The sequence below is a fragment of the Cyprinodon variegatus genome, unplaced genomic scaffold (assembly GCF_000732505.1).
Source record: "Cyprinodon variegatus isolate N-32 unplaced genomic scaffold, C_variegatus-1.0 Scaffold131, whole genome shotgun sequence".
NCBI lineage: Eukaryota > Metazoa > Chordata > Actinopteri > Cyprinodontiformes > Cyprinodontidae > Cyprinodon > Cyprinodon variegatus.
Window position 1 is genome coordinate 518,504 of NW_015150584.1, and position 16,077 is coordinate 534,580.

The following is a 16,077-nucleotide window of genomic DNA, read 5'->3' on the forward strand; positions in this document are numbered from 1 at the left end:
CTGTCCGAAGAGCATCTTGGCTGCGGTTTGCAATGTTCCGCATAGAGGACTGACTTCTTCTTTCATTTCAGTCAGACTACTCGAATTATAATTCGGGTAGTCTTAAAAAAAAATCTATCTGGAATGTGTCCAGATAGATTTTTTTTAAGTCGTCATAAAATGATGAACAGCACATGAAACCTCCTTTTGATTCACATGTGGATTTATTTATAAGAAAATTTATAAATTAAATTAAAAAAACACCTACTTATCGTCAATAAAAACCCTCCCATTGAGGGTGAAATGTTTGCCACATTCCAAGTGACCTTTTTTTTTTTTTTTTTACAGAACTTATTTTGATAGTTCCCAATTTGAGCTAGATTTTTGGCCAGCCCAAAACGACAGAATTGTGAGGATAACTTGCTCCCTCGAAACTTTTTATAACATAATGGCGCAATCCAATATTTCTTTGGACATATTTGTTGATCAAACTACGCCTTCAGACTGCCCACACACCACCCCAACTCCCACTTCATCCTTCTTCCTTGGCGATGCATCTGCCATATCATTACCCTCAATGAAGGAAAGTAAAATATAATATAATATTAAGAAAAACTTTCTTAACATCTCTAAGAGCAAAACTGGAATTATAGTCCTACAACCAAGCCTATATCCACTCTGAAAGGGGGGAGAAATACCCAAACTTCACAAGCCTAAAAACTGGATGATCAGTTACCATTCTCTCCGTTATTTTACATATCATACCTGTCAGTGCATCCTAACCTATAAGATCCAGGGCACCCAACCTCTACCCAGCACCCAGAGAACTGACAATGTTATTCCTAAGGACTGGCAACTTTTTTTCCCCCTGAGAATTCACAACATTTTTCCCAATACCTGAATACTGACAAAGTTTTTCTTAAGGAAACAACTTTTTTTGTGAGATCTGAGGATTTTTCCTAATACCTTAGAACTGACAATGTTTTTCCTAAGGACTGACAGCTTTTTTCCTAAAAACTGACTGCATTTTTCCTAATACTTGAGAACTTACAATGTTTTTTCTTAAGGAAAAAAATGTTTTTCTTGAGAACTGAGGATTTTTCCTAATACCTGACAACTGATAGCATTTGTCCTAATACCTGAGAACTGACAATGTTTTTCCTAAGGACTGACAAATTGTTTCCTAAGAACTGACAGCATTTTCCCTAATACCTGAGAACTTACAATGCTTTTTCTTAAGGACTGACAACTTTTTCCTCAGAACTGAGTATTTTTTCCCCTAACACCTGAGAACAAACAACGTTATTCCTAATCACTGACAACCTTTTTTCAGAGAACTGACAACAGCTTTCCCGGGAAACGAGGATGTCCTAAGACGTACCCCGTAGCAGAGTCTAGGCGGAGCATTGTTTGTCTTAGGGCGTGAACGAGCTTCCAGTGGGCGCGCCCGCTGCGACGCTGCGGAGGCTTCAAGATGGCGGAAGCCTTGACAACTCAGGAGCAGCTGGTAAGGGTTTCTTCGTAATTTATTTTCCTTCACCCAACTTTAACCTCTAATATGTATACATGTCAGCATCTGTGTCTGACAGTGTTTCCCAATATAACATTCAACTAATTTGTTTTTGGGTATATTAATGTCGTAAACAGTTTGGGCCGTCTGCTCGCTATGCCAGACTACTGGCTCCCGTGTGACTGACAGCAGTTAGCATGTGTGTTAGCCCGATGGCGTTTTCTCCTAGTAAAGCGGATAAATTAGCCGGTGCACTGTGTCTGTTTGCTTGATAACTCTCGAACGGCGTGGCCAACATATACGATTTTAAAATGTATATACTTAAATAATAGTTTAAGTTACGGTCCTAATACTAGGCCTGTGTTGTTTTAATGTTATTAAACGTTATAGATTGAGGTACCACATGCAACCTAAAGCTAAGCTAATGCTAACAGCTATTGTTGACTTGCCCGGAATCTCCTCGACAGCTGCCTTGGTGGAGTTAAAACATTTGACAAGAACTACATTCTTAATGTAAATACATATATATTTTGGCCTCGATTTTACGGTTTTATTTTATACAATGACAATATGACTATAGACCTATATCCACTTTAACGAGCAGCGGTCTGTATGTCTGTCGGATGCACCATGATGAATTCACCGAAATGCAGCCTGGTTCCTAGAGTTGTTTTTCCTATCGCTTTCTATTGAATCTCTTGGTTTTGGCAGTCACGCCACATATCAGCAGTCACGTTGCTTCTGAGATGCTAGTGTTGTGATTTTTCTTTTCTTTTTTCTTTTTTTTTTCTGCCTTGCTCATCTAATTTACAGACCGCAGAATTGCAGTTCCGTCTCCTTAAGCTTCCCAGAAGTGCCGATAACGTTTTTTATGGCCAATCTCATCTCTCATTACCTGGCATTAATTCACTAAATGACAGCCGAGCTATTCCTGGAGAAGCTGTACACGACTCGTCGCTTTCTTTGATCGTAGCGGAGAGCATCCTGCTGCTGATGTTAACGGTAGAAAAATAGGCCATGTCTTCTTTGCAGCTCCGACTTATTCTATCACTAAACTACACTGCAAAAACGATCTAGAAATAAGTTTAAAAAAATAAAATAAAAATAGTGTATTTAGCCTTAGTTTCAGCAGATAAACAAGAATATTTGCCAATGAAATTCGCATTTTTACTTTTGCAACAATATAATTACCTAATATGCACATGAAATAAGACAATGCAATAATTTTTTTTCTTATTTTGACTGTAAATTGTCTTGTTCCATTGGCATAGTGTCTCACTTACCACCTCAAATCAAGAAAAAACGCCCCTATTTTAAGAAAAAAAGACTTATTGAGATTTAAAATTTTGCAGTGTAAAGAATGTCAAATCTCGCTAGCCTGATAAACCAGACTAAATTAAATCAAATGTGTAATTTAGTCTGGCTCCCATGAATGAGACATCGGAAGATTGTTGATGAGAACAGCCCATTGTCTTTCAAACCATGTTTGTGCCTATTGGCCAACGCAATGAGTGCAACTGACTGTAAGGTAGGAAATGCGACAGAAAGCTGGTGGGGGAGTGTGAACAAACAGCCTGTTGGTAAAACGGAAAATATGTCCTTAAAAATGAATGAGCTTAGAGCCTCTTTCTGTTCACGTTTCAATGAAACCCCCAAGTCTAATCCTTTGAAAACTGATTCCAAAGCTTGAGTCAAAAATTGCCATCAGAGCCAGCGGTCCTTCACACACGACTATGCCGAGAGAGGGCTGCTGCAGACAGGCTGAGGTTAGCCTCGGAGGTCCGCTGGTTGCTGCGGTCCTCTCAACTTCAGAAATAGTTTTTTAAATTTGAAACACGCTACCTTGGCGATTTGTGCAATTTTGTGTGCTGAAAGCAGTAAGAACTCCATTTCACTAACACCCCCGCCATAATTCTGTGTTTTCATCGAAGAAGTGGAATCCTTGTTTACGTCTGCCCATTGAGGGATTTGCTCCAGACGTCCGACTGAATTTCAAAAAGGGCAAAAAAGTTGTACAGTGTAATCCTGCCTTAAATAGTTCAGATAATTTGGACACTTGGGTTGAGTGTCTTTTCCATGGTGGCAGACTTATGTCAAGATGTTTGGATGCCTTGCCCTTAAACAACCAATTTTAGAATATTCAGTTTTTTTGTAAAGTTTTTCAACACTTAGTGGCTTGTTTTTATGGACAGCAGACTGACAGGAAAGGAGGTATTAGAGAGAGGGGGAGACATGCGGGAAAGGACCACTGGCTGGATTCGCCCGTGTTGAGGACTAAGGCCTCCATATATGGGTCGTGTCCGTTAACCACTGCACAACCAAAGCACGACCCGGTTATTTTATTTTATTTTTTTGTTCTTTGGACAGAATTCAGATATTCAGTTTTGTTGTCAAACATCTGTTGAAACGATCCTGAAATTAAAATGTGAAGACGGCCTGAAACATACATGAACACTGCTTATTTCCCAGTATAGTGATAAATACGTTGTTATTTTAATATGTTGACAGACCAGAAAATAGAACTTTAAATTGTGTGTTATGTTCTCATTAATGCAACATCACTTCATTTACAGTTCTTTCATAGACAGCCTTTCAACATATGTCTTTGAGGGTATTTTACATTAAAAAAAAAATAAAGTAAATGGGATTACGTTTTTTAGTTTTGTTTTCTAAGCTAGGCGAGAAGAATGTCAGCCTATGCTACCATACATTAGATTGGGAAAACTTCTTAATACCACAAAGTAATGTAGTATGAATCTGTCATCATTAACCTGATAACAGATTCATAGTAAATTCTACATTTAGGGGCTGAAATCCTACTGCAGTGCCATTCCCATGTTAAATAGATTGGATAACAAAAAATACATACTGTAACCCCCAAATCTCCAATACTTAGGATGGGAACTTCATTCTCTACCTGAATTTGGACCGTTAAATGCAACACTGTTAAAATGTAGTTTGTTTGTTTTTTTCTTTTTCATGTAAAATGTAAAAATGCAGTTGCTTTTCTATGAGCTTTCCTTATAAGTCAAAAGAACAGGCTTAAAGTGGAAGGCAACTGGACTTTCTCTGTTTTTTTTTGTTTTTTTTTTGAAGATGTTTCAAAGCCTTTCCAGCAGCCTTTGTCAATTCTGTTGACTTGCTCCAGAACTGTACTGGGAGCCAACAATCTTCAAAAAAACTGGAAGTCCAGTTGCCCTCAAATTTAAGTCTGTTTCGTGATTGTCCTGACCCAGGTGACTGAAAATTTACACCAGTATGTTTACTTATAATCGACTCGTACAGCAAAACTGGTAAAAGAAAAATATTTTATAGGGTTATAAAATGATTTCACTATAGTTTTGTTGTAAAATTGAACAGGTGAAAATTGTACACTTACTGTTATTTGTTTTTACTTTAAGCAATAGATATAGAACACATAGCATTAGTATATATGCTTCAAGATAAATTTTGGTTCCCATAGCCTGATAATGTGGCTCTGAATCAGATTTTTGGTGGTCACCTAAAGAGTTTTTTTTTTTCTTGCTTGAAAAATTTCTAGTTAAATGCGACTAAGATCAACCAGAGCTAACAAAAAGTTGCATTCCTGTGTGACTTAGTCAATTTGTCTTTTTTTCATATTCTGTGAAATTATTATGAATGCTTGCCTGGTTTTTACTCTGTGACGGTATGGAGAAAATGTTCACACTGGATTTACCTTAATCTTAATTTCAATTTGAGATCAGAAGGTTTGCCTAAACGTGCTGACGATGAATGCATTTCAGAAGACCTCTTTCTGTGTTGCATGTGAAAGATTATGTTCAGTGAAGCACCTTCTGGCTTCATGTATGAAGGTTCAGTACTTCCTAATCTACAAATGGAAAGCTAACTTTTGTTTAGTAACTCAGTCTGGTTTCTGTACCATACATACATGTAACGTTGCATAGAGATGTATAGGCTGATCTGTCAATAGAACCAGCCTCCTTGCGCCCTTCAGATTCCATCGTTCTTTCTGTGTTATGGCTGCTGCTATTTTTATTTTTTCCAAACCTTAATTTATTTCCAGTCCTAATGTATGATAAAGCTTTTATTAATATATATCTGCCACCATTGTTAGTCTTTTGTTTTGTTTCAATTTTGTCAGAATGTGGAGGAGTTCCTGAGAGAAGTGAGGAGCAGAGAGCTCCCCCACAGCGCTGGGCTCGTCTCCCAGCCTACAGCCATTAAGTTTCTTATGGCCCGCAAGTTTGACGTCTCCAGGGCCATCGATTTGTTCCAAGCATATAAGGTGTGTTTTTTTTTTGTAAAATCTTTATTTTCCCTTTTAGTTTAATTTATGTGCCATTTCCCGAAGAAAAAAAAAAATAATAATTCTGCGTGTACATAGTCTGCTGAATTGCTGAAATGTTCTATTAGTTCATACTGTGTGCCAGTAAGTCTTTTTTTGTTTTATGCTGAGAAACTGTTTTTATGTTAGTGACTTTTAGACAGAACTAATATGTAATGTAATTATAGCCCATTACAAAAGATAGCTTGATGAAAGAAATTAGCCTTGCTTTGTTCTTCAACAAACTGTATTTTTGTCCATTTAGAACCTGAGAGGCAGATCTCAGCCTTGCTCGCATAAACTACACTAAACTTACTTGGTGGTTTGAATCAGGCCAAACTGTAGATTTCTCTTTGCAAATTGATATTAAATGTCAAACAGAGCTATTTGTCACAGCCCTGTATGTGGTAATCCTGGCAAGCTGTGGTGTTTCTGTCCTAAATAACCCTTGTTGAATGTAGATGGGTCCTTTATCTCCAACATTAAAGCTCTCCTGTGATAATTTAGCTCTTCTTTAAAGGAACCTTTGTTGTGTTACCCCAACTGCATGCAAATGCAGTCTTTTGATTCCTTTGGTCCATAGATGTCTCCAGGCTGATTTCTTTAATTCTGCTTACACAACCAATACTGTTTTTCATATCTGTATATTTTTTTAAGAGTGCAATCCAAATTCTTGATACTAGAAAAAGATCCCTTCCTGTGAGAAAGGAAGCTTGTATTATTCTGCTGCACTGCTAGTTTGAGTCTGATACGTGGTAGCAGACCTATTTATAGCGTTGGTGTTTGTGCTGTGAACGGGGCTTGCTTTCCTTAAATCATGGATTCAAACATGAGCTTGTAAATATGCAAGATCCCTGAATCTTAGCATTAGATCTGCTAAAGCTATTTGTTATATTTCATGTTTTGAACTACTGTTGATCCACACATTTTACCTATAGGGCTTTTAAAAATAAAGACATGAGGGCAAAAAACACAGGAACAGTCATTTCTTTTGTTGTCGTGTTTCAGAATACCCGAATCAAAGAGGGTATCATCAATATAAACCCTGACGAGGAGCCCCTCCGCTCTGAGCTGCTGAGTGGAAAATTTACAGTTCTGGTCAGTATTACATCAGCTTGTCTTCACACAGGTGCACATTAGTATTGGGAAAAAAAAAAAAAAAAAAGAGACAACTTTTATATTAAAGTTCTGTTCAGATTTAGCATCTAAAGAGCAAAGTTAGTTTTTGAAAAAAATTATTATTTTTTTTGGTCTTAATCATTCTTTTTCTTTAATGACCTGTTAATGGTTCATTCCAGCCTGGTCGAGATGCTAAAGGTGCTGCTCTAGCGCTCTTCACTGCTCGCCTTCATCGACCAGACGTCACCACTCACAAAGCTGTTCTGCAGGCCATCATCTATCAGCTGGATAAAGCCATAGAAAGGTAACATTTTCATCACAACTTGTTGGTCTGATACATTTCATTTTTTGTCGTATGTTGAATTAGCGTAGTTTTTCTGCTTCAAATCATTAGTGTACCGATTTTAGGTAGAAAACCATATAATAAACGGAGCTGATGTTTTACTTAAAGCCTAGAGAAATGATGAAATTCATGTATTGGGGGCTAAACAAGCATTTAATATTAGATAAAATAACATTCCCTGAATCTTACACTGCCCTCAAATTGATCAAAAAAAATTATGAATGTTTCATTAACTTTTTTTATGAAAACTTAGAAAGCTGGTCTTTTTATTACACATAACTGAGAAATCATTTTAAATAAGCCAACAGAGGCACTGGAATGCCATCGCTCTTACTGTGAAATGAAAGTAATTTTTTTTCATAATTAGCCTTCTAGTTAACTTTCTGCTTAAGGTGCATCAACGTCTTGTCTTTAAACAAGTAAAAACAAGCACCCCAGGCCACCTCAAAATTAAGTCTTAAGAAAACGGTGACTAATGCAGCTTGATTATCTTAACTGTGTTTGGTGTTGTCAGGAACTGATTGGACTTCTCATTTTCAAGTCTAGTCTAAGGTTACGTTTACACTGCAGGCCGAAGTGAACCAACTCCAGTTTTTTTTCTTTTTGCCCATATGCAACTTGTATCTGATCTTTCGATTTCAGTCTGAACAACACAGATCCGATTTTTTTTTTTTTCTTTTCCCCAATGCGACCCAGGCCTCTTGACTATGTGGTCCTGAATCCGATACAAATCTGATGTTCATATGCAAGCTTTGTCAGACAACATTTTGGAAATGTGAACGGCACCACAAAAAAATCGGATTTCTTGTCTGCATAAACAAAGATTAAATAAAATTTTTACCAATTGGATAATTCTGCAGAGCTACTTTAAAGACCAACGCCTCACTATACTGCATCACGTGCCACTCGGGTCTCTATAGAAGGGTCTTAGACTAAACGGAACTTAAAATAAATGATGTTATGTTGTTTTTCAGAAATGTCTTGGTTACAGATACTGTAAACACCTGTACTGAAATGCAATAACGTTAGTATTTTTAATAATTTGGAATGTGTTCAGTAAAAGCAAGGCAAAGTTTTCATGTGAGCACCTTTATGTCTTTGCAGTGTGCAAACTCAAAGAGACGGGCTGATATTTATTTATGACATGACAAACTCAAGTTATGGAAATTTTGACTATGAGCTCTGTGTCAAGATTCTGAATTTGCTCAAGGTAAATCATGTGTCTTTTTGTATTGATACATTGGTTTGTTTTTCAATGAAGAGCCCTTTTTATTGTTTTTTGTGTGCCTCCTTGCATTCCCCAGGGGGCATTTCCCGCTCGATTAAAATGCGTCTTCATTGTGTCCTCTCCATTATGGTTTCGAGCGCCGTTTGCAGTTCTCCGTCTTTTTGTCAGAGAAAAGCTGAGGGAACGGGTATGAGCATGTATCCTCATGGGTTCACCTTTTAGTAGGTGAGGTGGTTATTTATCCAGTTTTTAATTCTTTTCACAGGTGTCTACAGTGAGAGCTCATGAGTTGGTCAGTCATATCCCAGTCTCCTCTCTCCCTGAACATCTTGGTGGGACGTCCCAGTACAGCCACGTGGCCTGGATCCAGTCCTGTGTAAACTCTCAAACCAACACTGATCAGGGGGACACACAGGAACATGACACACATGATTGTGTGGGAAACCTGCTGCGCTCTTACAGTTTGGACAATAGCAACACAAGCATTGGTACAGTGCCTTCCCACACCCAACAGGGCACTGAACGTGCCATAGCTAATGACAACAATGCTAACCCTCAGAACCACATGGAGGGCAGGACTCGAGGCCCGGGCCAGTATCAGCAGGGTTCCCTCTCCGCAGCAGACAAGTCCCAGGGGAACCACCAGCACTGGAATGGTTCGGCCTTGAGCGGAGCCAACACAAACGTGAACGGCCGCAGCTGCCGAGCTCCTCCCCAGTCAGTCGCTGCCCCCAACACGCCGCCGTCGCAGAAAGCTGATGGCGATGCAGCAAACCCTTCCAACAGGTCTCAAAGTGAGCCCCTGAATGAGGAGGAAGAGCTGGAAGGGGTTCCACCGCTGCCCCAGAAAGCTCTGCCTCGCCCCCCCAACCAGCCCACCTCACAATCCCCGCCTATGTCTTCATCATGGGGCCCAGATGAGGATGATGATGATGGTCGTTACACGGAGATATCTGTTCACATGCCGGACCCAGGAGGAATGACGGTGCATGAGCTGGTGGAGTATGTGAAAAGAAAAAAGAAAAGAGGGATCTATCAGGAGTACGAGGACATCCGGAAGGAGCCTCCAGCAGGAACCTTTGACTATTCTAAGTAAGGCTTTCTGCTCCCTACATCTAGGTAGGAAAATCCACAATAGTGCATATAAACTAAACTCAAATCATCTTTGCAGGAAAATGTCAAATCAGATAAAGAACCGGTACAGTGATGTTCTATGCCTGGACCAATCACGAGTCAGGCTCTGTCAGCTCTGTGATGATGAAGATGAGGTAATGATTTCTGTTATCTCTGACCCAGTGGTTACTTATATTATTAGGCGAGTTAAGACCCCGGAAAAAATATCCTGCTCACGAATACTTTAACAATCTGTACATAAAATTTAAGATAAAATACATGCAGATTATTGTAGTTTGTCAGATCACTACTGTAAAACTTGTGTATTTAATATAATGGTGCGATTTTATATGAGAGACTATAATATAAATAAAAAATATTAAGTTTTCTATTTTCATATCAGACTGCAAAATGTGCATTTAGCTCCTGATACTCTGCACTTTCCATAGGAATAGTAGCATGCAGATGTCTCTGGAGACATTAATTCTTTCCCATTTGCATTTATAACATGTCAAAAATGTGATCTAAATGCTTTAAGATATTTTACTCTACCCAAATCTCTTCATGAAACCTTAGTATAGCTATTCATCTTATCCATCTAAGTCGAATCGTGTGCTAGGTATTCTAATTAATTCATAATATACATAAATGCTATCATTTAACTATAAGGGCTGCAGCTGATTATTCATTTGCTCATCAATGTTTTGTTTTAAAAAAATTTTTTGAACAGAACATGATTGATTCATGCTGTGTACAGTTTTAAGCTTAACTACTTGTATGCATGGGATTTTCTTATAGCATATGTTATGCTTTAAGTCTGTATATTCCACTTAATGATTTATCAATCCACTAAATTAGATTAGGGTTATTTTAAGAATCTAATAATCCAATTTAATTTTTTCAGCTGTATATATTTTAGGTTCCTACAGGATGATGTGGGTTGGACCTGACTTATCTTTTTTTTTTTTGTTGTTGTTTTTTTATAGACATCAGATTACATAAATGCCAGTTTCATGGATGGGTACAAGAGAAGCAATGCCTACATCGCAACTCAAGGTTAGAAACCCCTGGGTTTTCTTTATTCAAGATTTTTGTAAACACAAATAACTGTAGACCTATATTATGGGGCTACTGAGATGCCATTGATGTTTTATTTTTATGGTTTATAATGATGCAAGCCAACCTGTCCCTGAGAATTGACACAAATACTGCCTGAGAAGATCTGTCCGAAAGGAATATTCTCTGAAGTGCAATGAAAAACAAACTTTGAATTCTATACATAAGTCTTGTTCATGTGTGCAACTTTAAAACGGTGCTCTGTTTTTGGTGAGGCTATGTCCACATATTCCTGGAACTCTTTCTTCTGCTGGCAATCTTGCCTGCAGCATGAACACGCACATCACCTTCCTGTTAAGTGCTTTCTATAAAGGGCAAATAGAGCTGCACTCATGCCTTTGACAGTGGATGTATTGTGTATGGCTCTAGGAATAAAAGCTTCTTGGGTCTTTTCTTTTGCCGGTTGGGATTAATTAATTGCTTCAGCTTGAGATGCTGTGAATAGTTCCTGTTTGCAGAAAACTTCATTCTTAATTTCCATTGTCAAGATTATTCAAACTTGGTCACAAGTTAATGGATTGCCAGGAAAGTTTAGACATCTGTTTGGGGCATAATGTCACATTAAGTTAATTGTGTAGTTGTATCCCTATTTGGTGAAAAGGATCTCTGGGAAGAGATTTTACACAACAGTGGGAGGATCAAAACATCTGCTCAGAGGTTTTGTTTTGTAACACGGTGACTCGATACTTAACTGGTTGTAAAAAGCCAAGTCAGTGCTGTACTATGCATCACATTTTATTGATTTCATCCCAATGTTTGTCTTATCATATATCCCTTTCCCACTGGCCAAAAAAACAGTAAACCTGGGAACAATCTGCTTTTAGTGGCAATAGGAACAGCTCACTGACGCACGTCTACCCGGGTCAAACGACTCGCCAAGCGACCTGCGTGAAAATCGCTTGCCCTCGGCTCTGATCGGCATGCTGTGGGAACACCTGAGCTGGTTAGACAGCCATTATACGTGATGCGCAACGTATGGACATCAACATGCTGCGCCAGACTTTTCTGATCGAACAAGCCAAAACAACTCTGTTTACATTCGATAGACATGGCGCAGCATTGGTGAGAGGGATTCCAACAGAGCAAAACAAAACATTTACTAGGCCCTTGCTTCCTTTCATCTTACTCTTCATTGTTTATGCTGGTGAAGATTCTTAGTCATCCAGGTCATAGTGATTCCAAAAAAAAAAAAAAACAAAACAATTCACTGAACTTTGTTTCCTAGTTTGAAGACGTTTTGCTTTCTATCCTTGAATCTTTTTCAATTCGAAATGTCAGAAATGGTTTTGAGTTTGATGCTTTATACAGTGGACCAAAAAACAAAGCCTTGTTTTGGCTTAGAAAACATGCAAATTGGACCGGATGAACGGGTCTGCCCCCTTGGAATGGGGGTCGTTTGGTTTCTTTGTTAGCCTGTAATACCCGATACCGGTATTGCATGTTTTCTAAGCCAATACAAGTTTGTTTTTGTTTTTTTTGTTTGACATCATCAACGCTAACCCTGCGTGATGGTGTCACCAGACACGTAATGGTGGGGGAACAGCGGCCTGGCAATTTAGCCAGTGTAGGGCCAGTATTTTTTCCCAGTGGGAAGGGAGCCAAATGTCGATTGTTATGCTGACCCATGTCTGAAAACTTCGGTCTGCTAATTTCTGTGGGAAAGAGGCTATAGTGAATTTTTGTCTTATTTATACCAAAAAAAAAGTTCTTATTCATTCTTTTGTAATGTGAGACCTTGGATATGAACATCAACTTCTAACACTACAGTTATCTGATGCCTTTCTATAGAAAATCTTTATTTTGTGGTCAGTCTTATTGAACGCTACGCCAGGCTTTGGAGCTGCCGGTTCTAGCTCCCTGCTTTATCAACATGCAACTTTTTCACTACTGTGACTTTCTATTCTTCAGGTCCGTTGCCAAAAACCTTCGCTGACTTCTGGCGAATGGTTTGGGAGCAGATGGTACTCATCATTGTCATGACCACCAGGTCTGTTAATAAACATTTTTGCAACATGTGTTAAAGCTCACATATTATTGGTGAAATGATAATCAAGCCTTTGAAATGGTTCTCATAGAGTTGTAGAGCGAGGACGTGTCAAATGTGGTCAGTACTGGCCTCTGGAGGAGGGTGGAACTGAGCAGCACGGATATTTCATGGTGAAGAACACACACATCCAGGTGTTTCAGGACTTTAAACTCTCCCATCTCGAACTGTACAACACACAGGTAAATCAGAAGCTTTGATACATTTGAGGCGGTGTCTGATGTGAGAACGGATTTATTTTCAGTGTGTTTGCCTTTGGTTCAAACATTTGTTGGATATCTTTTTACAGTCTGGAGAGAAACGGGAAGTTTGTCACTACCTCTATGTCAGTTGGCCAGATTTTGGGGTTCCTAAAAGTGCTTCTGCTATGTTGGACTTTCGTGAGCATGTACTTGAGAAAAGGAAATCTGCAGTCCAAAGCCTGGGATCCAGTTGGAGGGGACCTCCTGGAGGCCCTCCTGTGATAGTGCATTGCAGTGCTGGAATCGGACGCACAGGTAAAGATGTTACTGTTCTCATCCCACCTAACCCAATGTGGTTACTTTTAGCTATCTAATATAGAATGTTTTGATTCTTATATTTGTACCCAGTTTTAACCTGTTAAAAAGTGAATTGTCAGATCAAGGAAAGATGCATCAATGCCTCAAATTTTTTCCATTTGTAATTGACTTTGTATTTAGTTTGGTATCCTTTTAGGTGTTGCTTATTTATCCATTTCTTTTTCATGTTAAGGCACATTCTGCACACTCGACATCTGCCTAGCACAGCTGGAGGACGTAGGCACGGTAAATGTTCATCAGACAGTGCGGAGGATGCGCACGCAGAGGGCTTTCAGCATCCAGACCTGGGACCAGTACTATTTTTGCTACACTGCCGTCATAGAGTACGCCCAGCGACATGGGAGACTGAGTCCAGTGCAGTGGTCTGACTCAGAATTGGAGACGGACAGCGAGTGAGACACACTTGCACAGATGGCTAGCTGAACATGAACAGAATTCATAGGAATGAAAATCAGAGGAGCAACGTTTCTTAGTAAAGGATGGAGGAGATCCTTTCACCATAAGAGAGGGAGGTATGGAGGATGGTGGACTCCCAACAGATGCTCTTCCTTCACAGAATGCAGTTGAACAGCCGGAGAAAAAAAACGCAGTGCAGTAGAGACTATGCACTGCATGGAAGATGGGCAAGCTGACCTGCCATTATCCAAGCCCCCTTTTTATCAAGCAAACTACAAAGGGGGCGGAGCTCAACCTGCTCCTACACACGCCCCGCTGACAACAGCGTTGTACGACTTGTAGCATTTTTATGTTGACTTGCACATTAGGAATGATAAACTTGAACCTTTCCCCTTGAAGCCCTCCGAATCCAAGTCTCAGTTCCTTTTTTTTATACTTATCTCTGCTTTTCAAACAAGTCTGGTTACAGGTGAAATGCAGCATGTGTGAAAAGGTGAAACTTGAAAACATTTCTCCTCATTTCTCCTTCTTTTTTTTTTTTTTGCTCATTTTAAAAGAAATGGGTTTTGGTGAAACATTAGTTGTGACTGATTACTCTACGAGCCATTTAATTCATTTTATTCAACCATTTCATAGCCATTCTTTTCTTTTTTTTTTTTTTTTCTTTTTTCCCCAATTACATCATTTTTATATGCGCTTCATATCTGTGAGTATTTAGACTAACTTTTAAAGCCAAAGTCCTCACCTGAATGCTTGGATGTATTCCTTCCTGAGATCTTATAGACTGAAACCTACATATATTCCTCTAACATACATGTATATTTTATTGTGCATAATGGCAACTAAAATACAAGCTTAAAATGCCAAGTTGAGTTGAATTGTCTCAACCTTAAGTGACAACATCTATGTAGCAAAACTAGACTGAGAATAAGTAGAGTTCTGGTTTTATACACATCTTTCTGTCCAATCTGTCAGGTTCTAATATGATATTCCTGATATGCGGTTCACACATTGAGAGGGGGCGTATTTTGGCCTTAACACGATTCACTGCCTGAAGCAGGGCCTTGGAGAAGGATTTATATCCCTTGAACTGTTTCACAATTTGTTCCATAACAAATGCAGCCTTCGCTGTTCTTTGTGGGGATTTTGTTGGGCAGACTGGTGCATAATTGTGAAGTGGAAGAAAAAAAATTAGTCATTAGTTTTCTGTAATTTATCAAATCACCTTTACTACAATCACAGAAAGTCTTCTGGGTACTTCCTCTACCAGCTTTGCTCACGTTGAGTTTCTTGTCCGTTCTTGTCACTGCAGCTCAAGCTTAGTAAGGTCTATTAGAAAACTTCTGCTTACAGTTGTCCTGTTAGCACATGTGTCCACCTAGCCTGTGGATCTCTATTCAAAAACATGCATAGTTTTCCTTCCACCTTGCAATTATTCACTATTTTCTGCTGAGTAAATAAAATTCTATTAAACACACAAGTGTGTTGAGGTAGAAGCAAAAAAGCCTTAGTGATAAAGTTCAGTGAGAATAAATACTTTAACAAAGCATATAGTTATTACAAAACCACCTTTTAAACTTATATATTTTTTGAGCTTTTTCCTTTGATAAAATAGACTTTTGAGGTGTTTTTAGTTTAATTTTATTTTTGCCTCAGATAACGGTGCCTTCATGTTTTCCTTAGTCTAATTATTGCTATTATGTTTTAACACCCAAACTAGTGCACTTGCTCTGCACATTAAGTGTGGGGCAAAGGACGTCCAGTTTAGACACACTACTTTAGAAAAACACAAAGTAGTGTGGTATTTAGTAGTAAAATCTGGTTTGAGACATGGCTATACTTTTATTTTTTGACCTCAGGGGGTAACTATATTTTCTTTAAGTGTCGATCAGTTTCTGGGTTTGTATCTGATAAACTATCAAAAGAAAAACGTCCTTTTTTTTGTATTTTTTTTTTAAACTGTATTTTATTCTACTGTATTTGTCTTTGTACTTCAATATCAAAATCCGTGAATGTTGGTACGATGCTACAAAGAAAACAGACCATTTATTATATAATAAGCTGAACAAATCTCATGGGGGAGTGAAATGTGTATATATATTTTTTTGTTGTAGACATAAACTTTGGTGAAATTTGTCACTTGTCATATTTTCAGAACTAACATTCAGAAGTGGTGTTTGTCCTATTTTGGGCGGGTTCTCTTTGGGGGTGGGCTTTATTTGGTGCGTGTGTGTTTTTATAAAGGTATGAACCCTTTAGTAAGGATGACATTACCATCAAGTCTCATACTCTAAGCCAAGGATAAAGCAAAAAAAAAAAAAAGAAAAGCTGTCATGGGGAATAATTTGCAAAGAAAAAAAAAA

General features: G+C 38.6%; 1 protein-coding gene across 2 annotated transcripts; it reads left to right on the forward strand.

Annotated features, from left to right (window-relative positions):
* The first annotated feature begins 1,381 nt into the window (after positions 1-1,381).
* Positions 1,382-16,077, forward strand: LOC107085722 (tyrosine-protein phosphatase non-receptor type 9-like). Of its 2 annotated transcripts, none has more exons than XM_015376227.1 (13): positions 1,382-1,486; positions 5,613-5,756; positions 6,804-6,893; positions 7,094-7,218; positions 8,362-8,467; positions 8,562-8,672; positions 8,751-9,577; positions 9,657-9,753; positions 10,585-10,654; positions 12,623-12,701; positions 12,790-12,940; positions 13,048-13,255; positions 13,491-16,077. In XM_015376227.1, exons 1-13 carry the CDS (start codon positions 1,454-1,456, stop codon positions 13,712-13,714), a joined length of 2,265 nt encoding a protein of 754 aa, XP_015231713.1. In that variant the 5' UTR covers positions 1,382-1,453; the 3' UTR covers positions 13,715-16,077. The 2 variants fall into 2 exon arrangements, with proteins under 2 accessions (XP_015231713.1, XP_015231714.1); XM_015376228.1 differs by lacking the exon at positions 1,382-1,486 and adding an exon at positions 2,468-2,491.